The 8,497-nt window shown below is 34.6% G+C and overlaps 2 protein-coding genes across 6 annotated transcripts in view; both read right to left on the bottom strand.

Moving 5' to 3' along the window:
• Positions 1–1,093: 1,093 nt before the first annotated feature.
• LOC103496847 (UDP-N-acetylglucosamine transporter UGNT1-like) lies at positions 1,094–6,497 on the bottom strand. 4 transcript variants are annotated; one of them, XM_008458894.3, is made up of 10 exons: positions 6,360–6,497; positions 3,793–3,869; positions 3,549–3,716; positions 3,329–3,462; positions 2,573–2,703; positions 2,445–2,498; positions 2,260–2,357; positions 2,019–2,126; positions 1,544–1,600; positions 1,094–1,445 (listed from the first exon to the last, which is right to left on the bottom strand). In XM_008458894.3, the coding sequence occupies exons 2-10, from the start codon at positions 3,856–3,858 to the stop codon at positions 1,371–1,373; spliced, it is 891 nt and encodes a 296-aa protein (XP_008457116.2). In that variant the 5' UTR covers positions 3,859–3,869; positions 6,360–6,497; the 3' UTR covers positions 1,094–1,370. The 4 variants fall into 4 exon arrangements, with proteins under 4 accessions (XP_008457116.2, XP_008457083.2, XP_008457090.2 ...); XM_008458861.3 differs by having other exon boundaries at positions 6,269–6,479; XM_008458868.2 differs by having other exon boundaries at positions 2,445–2,489; positions 6,269–6,478.
• Positions 6,498–7,362: 865 nt separating this feature from the next.
• The window catches only part of LOC103496833 (zinc finger BED domain-containing protein DAYSLEEPER), a 4,166-nt gene continuing 3,031 nt past the window's right edge, over positions 7,363–8,497 (bottom strand). For both annotated transcript variants that reach the window (XM_008458842.3, XM_008458851.3), the window contains exon 2: positions 7,363–8,497. This exon is cut by the window's right edge. In XM_008458842.3, the coding sequence (XP_008457064.2) occupies positions 7,527–8,497 (971 nt within the window). In that variant the 3' untranslated portion in view covers positions 7,363–7,526.

Genomic DNA, 8,497 nt, shown 5'->3' with positions numbered 1-8,497 from the left:
TGTTTTATATTTTGAATATACTTTTTTCTTAGTTTTTTAAAATTTCAAATAACAAAAAAGTAAAAAGTTCTCAAAAAGAAAAAATGCCACAAATTTTCTTTTAGTTTATGAAATTTTAAAATATTACATTCACTGTTTTGTACAAATTTTTAGACTTTTTGGACTACTCCAAAAATTAATGATGAGAAAAATTAAATATTTACAAATAATGGTTAGTTTCAAATATGGAAAAATGGATAATAATATTTACAAATATAATAAAAATTTTAGAATCTATCGGTGATAAATTTAACAGAAATCATCTATGATTGATAGTTTCTAAAATTTTACATATTTATAAATATTTTCAACTGTTTTGTTATTTAAAATTAATTTTCGATTATCTTAATGTGAGTGTGTATTTTTTTTCGAATTGAATTGAACCTAAAAAATTTCAATGAGCAAGCCAAACTAAATATTCCACGTACAAAAAAACTAACCATTCAAGTTAAATTGTTTGATTACCAAGTTATTTAAATACCATAACCATGATGTTAGGTTAGCCTTTTCAATGTGCCCACGGCTCAGAGAACAACTCAAGCTCAACTCAAACTCTATTCAAGTTTGATCCGAAGTCAAAGTTTGACCCGATCAACCTATTCTAACTCATTGATTTGTTTGATTAGTTAGAGGGCACGCTAGCACACGGAGCGAGTGATCTAGATTGAAACTCATGAATCTTTGTCACCCATTTTGTAGTGATTGTTCTAAGGTATGTAGAGGTCAAGTGGTGGGCCAAAAAGAGTCGTAGTGTTCACGTTAAGCATATGTGAGAGCATTTCATTTGAATCAACATGAAAGATTAATCGAACTTCTAATCTCAAGGTGGGTGATACAAGTATATCAGATGAACTTTCATGATCACCCAAATAAATATGAAAAAAATTTGAAACAAAACAAAAATCAAGATTAATCATCCAAATGATTGAAACAACAACTAATTAAGTATTTCAATTCAACAACTGTTGAAAAGTCTGTTTGGAACGACTTTTCAAATTTTTGAAAACTGTTTTTAAATGTAAAAGCAGAGTATTTTTAAACACTTAGAAAGTCATTCCAAACTGAAACTAACTTTTGATTTTATATTTATCCGACCTAATCAAAGAAGTATTTTTTGAGGTGGGTGTGAGAGATTCACTTAGAAAATTATATGAAAAATAAACTTAGATGTTCTACATCCTTCCTCCTTGGCATTTTCACAACGTGAAATGATTGCATCAAAATTTGGGAGCTGACAAGCAAGCAGAAGTCAGCACAACATTAACCTATACATTCTTTTTTGTATATAAGAGATGACTCCAAAGCATAGAAGGCAGCCTCATCTTGATATCTTATTTCCCATGAAGCTTGCAATAGGCATACAAGCAAGATCCCATGAAGCCAAGTGACTGCCCAACAATATTAAGCTAAAAAAACACACCAGAAGAAAAAACTGACAAGTTAACCAAAAACAAAAACAAAAAGATGCAGATCAAAGTCTCCAAAGTAAAAGATATTGGCTTACGAAATCATAGGGAAGTCCGCCGAACAGAAACCAGCCGACCCCAATGCTAAAAACATCCTATAATTGACCGTTCAAAAGTCGAAAGTGAATGTAAAAGATCATATCGAATGTATCTATACACAGTAAAGTCTCAAAATCTGGCTAAAGAAAAAGGGAGGAAACATTTGTCTTTTGTGTCCTTCCATACCAACTAATTCAATATGGGAAATAGTTTTGTTTTAGTAAAGGCACAATACCATTTTCACAAGTGGTTTTGCCAAACAGAGTTTTAGTGCTTGTTTGGTATCTTTTTAAGTGTTTAAAAAAGTGTTTTTATACATTTAAAACTCGAAAAGTTATTCTAAACAAACCCTAGATATGCATCCGCAGACATGAGTGAGTATGAAAAACAGTAGAAGTATGAAGAAGAAGATTGTTAAAAGCTTGTTCGTGTTCCATATAGCATAAGAAGATTTAGGAACTAACGATTGCTCACCTTCAAATTACCACAGACTGTTTGTGTCAGTGCTGAATTGAGAGTTGTATTTAGAAATACAAAGTAGTTGATCAAGAAAGCCATTATACAGGAGAGAAGCATCACACACTGCAAAGCATGATTAAAAGTTAGAAGTTTAAGAAATTAAACAAGCATGAGAATTGTTTCGCCCATCAAAGTTACAAGCAAGCACTTATTGTTCAAGCAGGTGAGCATTGAGAAACACAATATGAAGAGATACCTGGAAGCCGAATGAAAATAGGTAACGGAAATTTAATGTTGTTTCGACATCTCCCCTGATTGTTATCCAGAGTAGCAAAAGAGGCCCACATATTACCCCTATGAAGATGAATACAAAACTAAAGCTTGTCACAACAATGAAAGAATTATTCAAAAAGTAAATTAATAGAAAAAAAATCCTCTAACCATTGCACCACATAAGGCCAAAGGTATTCAGACCACTGGATTTCCCTGGAAGTACTTACAAGTGTCAAACAAAATGTGTCACAACTTCAACATTAAATAGATGAGAAAAAGAAGTTTCATATCATTACCTATACGAGCAATAAAGGCAAGATATAGAGCAGTACATATATTTGCAACGAAGACCACAGCATAGGAGTAGGTATCAAATGACAAATCCCTGGATCCAGCCACCACTGCGCCAAGTATAATCATCCCCACACTGATGAATCCTTAAATTTTTCAGGTAGGAAATGAATTAGCATTGCCAAAAAAGCTTATGAATGTGAAACCTTCAGTTCACTGCCATGCTACTTTCTTATTCATTTAATACTGTTACCTCTCTTAGCTAGAAAAGAGATCCAGATATTCATCAAATTCACAGAACAAAAAGAAAAACAAGAAGAGAGATGCATGCACCATGAGATGAGTTTTGACATAATATTATAAATCCATCTATCCACATCGAAAAAGGTCAAGGAAGTAATAGGCTCCAAACACTATAAAAGAATCCAATAACTATGGTTTTGAATTGTCCTTGTTAGAAATACTATAAGTTGGGTGTGTTAACCTGGTTAAGTTCTCTTTTGTATTATCTAGTTTGAGAGTGAAGTTAAAAGGCTATGAGTAGTATAAAAGTTTGGAGAGAGTACTTGTAATTGAGATTAAGGAGAGAATTATTCTATGTGATTGTAACAAATTTTTACATAGTAATTTTTTTTCTACTGGGCCATGGTTTTTCTCAGAGTATGGAGTTTTCCATGTAAACCCTTGTGTTTTCCTTTTAATTGTTCTGTTTGGTCCTGCAGTAGCAGTAGTAGGCTTTTCCCAACACCATGCTTGCCTACCTCGCAACAACAAAAGGTGAATGAGTCTGGCCAGTCAACAAGTACTCAGCAATCATTGTAAATGCTACAGTAGTTCTCCTCAATGTTGTATACATTGGAACATTGATCCCACGAACGGATTCCATAGTTACAACCTTTATCAGGGAAAAATTTGTAAGTAGATTTTACAAGAGATTACTATTTTGCTTGGGATAAATAAAACATCTCATAACATACATACCATGTAAAACAAATATGATAAGGCGAGGGGAAGTGTTTTAACCAAAGTTTTGAAAGGTACAAGGATCATTGACCTTCCAACACTGATGCTTTGAGATTCACCACCCACTGTGAAAGAGATAATCTTCCAACGGCGCAATGCATATAGAAGTGTGCATGAACACATAATCTGAAGAATGTAAACTGTGATATTTACTAAGAAGGGAATATAGTTTATTCCATTAGGAAAACAGTAGATCTTCTACCTGGAAAAGAGTGATGACATTAGCACATGGAAAGTTGTAAGAAGAAAGAGCTGCTTTGTTGAACATTAGCAACAGAACTGCAGGATAGATGACAAAACAAGACGGTATCATTGTAATTAAATGCAAACAAGTTTATCTCTTATAAAACTACATTCAAAATTCAATAATTGAAGGAAAGATTTTAAGAAGCACTAAAACCAGTGTTCAATTCAAGCCTTCGAGGCTCTTCATACAAGCATCTAAAAAGTAAAAATAGAAAATAACAACTCAAGAACCTGGTGTTAATAATTATTAGTCCACGAAATGAAGGTATACGATGATTATCTCAAGTACAGTTGACAGTAAGTATTGTTCGTCCAATACCACAACAGATCCAATTATAAGAATAGTTCCCAAGAACAATTTTTATTACTCTATTCCATATTGAAGTAGAAAAGTGATGAGAAGTGCATCATAGTCAAGCAATATGATCATTCAAACCATCAATATATTATCTAGTTTAGACTTCAGAGGATATAAACAAGACATGAACTGAATTTGGGCTTGGCTTGCTTGTATTCAAAAGCAATAATTTTATCTTAAGAGCCATGATTAGGCTGCACCTAACCCATACGCCCCCATCTTCTAAACACACACACAAAAGAAAAAGAATAAAAAATATAAAAACTACCACAAGGCAGTTTTTTATTTGACATTTGCCTGTGCTGCACTGACATGGGTGGAGACGAAGCAGCACCTAACTATTTTTCTTTCCATAATTCTTAAAAGAGTACTATTTGGTGTGACCCAAGATGTAACTCTATTCTCATTCTCAATGAACCATTTCTTTTGCTTGAAGACAACTCACCGGACCCTACAACATTTAGGTGGTCAAGAAAACTCATAAAATATTAATTCCTAAGTAGGTGATCACCGTGGATTGAATCCTTGACCCCTTTAGTCATTTATTGAGACTATGCCTCCTTTTTACCATTAGGCCAAAAGGATCACTTTATTGAAAGATTTACCCATGATGGTATTCTCAATGAACCATTTCTCGCTGCATTATTTTGTAAAAGACAAATAAGAAGGAAAAAAAATAATAAAATAATAATTATTAAAAAAAAAAAATTTATACATGGTAGGTAAAAAATGGTGTGAAAGGACCTTGCTTTCAAACTTTTTAAGCGTGATAGGCAGCCTCCACCACCATTCAACCTTGTCATCTCACTAGCACTATAGATTTTATCACATTCGTACTCCACTAAAAAGTGCTTTCATCTTGCAAGTCCCACCATGCACTCACTACCTCTCCCTCACTATCCTTCTCTAAAGACCCACAACTTGCTTGCTAACTCTCTGTCTATCAACCCATCATATCCATATAGTGAGTGTGCCAATAAGTACCTTTCTTTTTTTTTTTTTTTACTGAAACAACTTTCATTGAAGTGAGCCAATAAGTACTTTATACACTACTTTATTCTCTAGACCTTTATAGGCACTTTGAAAAGTCTAGTAGTCAAACTAAGTTGTAGAAAGTCATTCCAAACAAGCCTTAAACAATGATGATCTCAAATAATTTGGTGTTTGTGTTTCTCTCTCACTGTGAAAGCGATCCTCCTCCAGTTTCCAACGCAATCCATCACGATTCAGTTAATATAACATACACTCAGTATATTATTGTTCTCTCAAACTGAAGCGAAGATTCATCCAAACATTCTTCAAAAATCAAACAGCACTATCTACAAAATCAAACATACATATTTTTGTCCCACCCCTCCCTTTTCTGAAATGAAAACAAGACTTTTAAGTGAAATAATGAGAAATTCAGTTGTTGTTCCACACATCTGTCGTCACTTTGTCAATTTCTTTCTTTCCTCATTCCTCAAAGCATGCCAAAGTGATTAGGAAGAATCCAAAAGTGAAAATAGGAACAAACAAGTGGTATTTGAAGTATGGACTGTTACAAATGCAGAAAACTATCTTCATTTGTACAAGACCTTTTAAGGTGAAACCAAAAGCAATGTCACCAGTCTTGAAGCCCAAAGTTGACAATATCACACTTGTATGAAGATATCTAGAGGCATTTTTGACACTAAAAATTGGTATATGATTCATGCTCGTAACTTAAATGTGCCGTTAGGATCCTTAAGTGTCGAATGAGACTTGAATGGTGTGCTCCAGTGAGAGGAGTTAGTCTAGATAAGAGTTAGACAGAAGGATGACTATCAGGCTCGATGAGGGAAGGATGTTGGAAATGCAGACAACTATATCCATTGGTATGGAAAATTTTATTGTGAAACCAAAAGCATAGTCATAAGAGTTTACGTTTAAATCGAACAATATCATACTATGGCAAAGATAGGCCTCGTTGTCACTAAACGTATGGAACAAAAATGCAGAGGAGAGTATTTCTAGTTTCCATGCAATATTCCAAACGTAGAATAAATCCTAAAACAGCATAGAAACATGGAAGGAGAAAGTGAAAAAGAAGAACCAGCGGAAGCCATATAAGAAACAGCAGCATAAGCTCCTTTCTTAGTCATGGCGGATCCAGCAGGCGGTGGTTTCAGCTCATCATTTCCTACTTGCTTATGAAGAAGTGGAAGCAGCGTCGTCTTCGTCTCAGTTCTCTCGGCGAACGCCATAGCTTCAAAGCTTCTTTTGATTCCTTCTTCTTTGCTCTCTCACTGAGAATGGCGTTAAAACGTTAAACAAAGGAGATGATAAAGAAAAGTCAAAGAATGCGCCACTAATGCACACGTGGCAGAGCCTTATAGGCGTAGGTTCCAATTTCCGTACAGTTCTGATTCGTTTTCCTCGGCGCTCTTTTTTCGCTCCTATTTTAGTTATTTGTTTTCTTTTTTTTTAACTTGTGTTTCTAATTACAAATTTTGAATAATAATTAAGTTTGTGTAAAAAAAAAAGTGTGTTTTTTTTTTAAAAAATCATTTTTATTTAAACTCTTTTAATAAAAATGGTTTAAAATAAAATTTAAAAGTTATTTCGGATAATCGTCAAACTACCTGCTTTGAAATTTATTAGTATTATATAAGTAGACCAACGGTCTCTACTAATAAAAATATTTTAACAATTTTTTGGAAGGAGACTTACGAACAAAGTAACCAAATAGTTTTCTTTATATATTATATAAAGACAATAAAGTTTAAAAGTTTAGGGAGGCTCAAGCACCCCTAAACCTATACTAAATCTGCTGGTGATCTTGACCTATACTAAATCTGCCGGTGATATCATTGGTAGAATAATGTAGACTTCTAAATTTAAATTTTATAAACATGTAACAACCAAAATAGTATAAAGAACCTATGTGTGTATTATATATGAGTCCAAAGATTTGAACATTGAATCATATCATTGCGATTCAAAGTTTTGAATTAAATTGCAAATGAAAAAAATTTAAAAAGTAATAAGAACAAGAATAAATATATACAAAGAACTCCTTCCCATTACCTTTTATTAATGGGGGAAATTACCAATAGTAAGCCAACAACCAACCAACATGTATAAAATGTAAGGGAAAGAACATTAGACTGAAAATGAGAAGCATTTCACCATCCTGCAGCTAAAATCTCATTTCAATTGGTAACAAAGACCAACCTTCCTCTTCAATTCAACCTGTTGAAGAATTTGGAATACATAAGCTATGTTAATGGTGACTAGAGAGATTCTAAAAGGATATATATATATGATTCCCACAGCCTAAATAATACACAAAAAACACCATGGCTTAGGCTCTAACATTCCATTTTTACAAGTGAATCAGAAACTTCTGCAAATCCACATTGGATCCAGTCCCGTGTACATATAATTGCTTCAACGGTGGCTGGTCGCAATGAACTCCGATATGGATCCATCTCCTTAATCTCCATATCAAATATTGATTCGGGGGGAAGAGTACAAACTGGTATTGATAAAATATCACGAGCCATTGTTGAAAGCGTTGGATACTTCATCTTGTTTTGCTTCCACCAGCCTAGTAAGTCGAAGTCCTGCACACGAGGTAGCAGCGACTCGGCTAGATACTGATCAAGTTCGGATTTCATTTGTTGGCTTGAAGTCTCCATTATGTAGACATCAAAATCTGTGAGTCCATTGTCTGACAGAAGACTTCCACTCTGGGGCCCTTCTGACTTGATGTTGCCTCCTGCATTCCCTTCATCGGCGTAAGTTGGCGTTAGAGGCAACGGGAGCGTGATATATTCATGGAAGAGTTCATGGATCCCATCGTCAACGATCTTAATGTAAGCTGGAGCTTCTTCACCGTAAAGTTTATTGAAACTAAACTCTACGAGTTTCATCTTGAACCGAGGATCCATAACTACAGCTGCAGCTAGAATCAGGCCACAATCCTTCCAATATTTGTTGATCTTTTCTTGCATCATTTGAGTGAGGCTGCAAGTGAACGGATCTTCACTCGTGAGTGCACGGGCAAGCTCCAAGTGAATCCTCCATACTTCGTGAAAAAAGGTAATCACGGTTGGGTTGTTTATGGTGCTGAGAATGCTTGCAGCATCAAAGAGAACTTTCAAACACGAGCAAAGAGTCTCAACTTGCCTCCAATCCTCTCTTGTTGGCACTTCCTTGAAATCTGGATCCGAACTATCCAGGCACGAAAAAACTTCTTTCAACTCAAGTGCAGCAATCAGCATTAGATAAGTTGTGTTCCACTGCATTAGGTCATCAAGACACAGGCTTCTCTCTGTTG

This window comes from Cucumis melo, chromosome 5 (genome assembly GCF_025177605.1).
Source record: "Cucumis melo cultivar AY chromosome 5, USDA_Cmelo_AY_1.0, whole genome shotgun sequence".
In the NCBI taxonomy this organism is placed as follows: domain Eukaryota; kingdom Viridiplantae; phylum Streptophyta; class Magnoliopsida; order Cucurbitales; family Cucurbitaceae; genus Cucumis; species Cucumis melo.
This window is presented reverse-complemented; position numbering and strand designations above follow the sequence as displayed.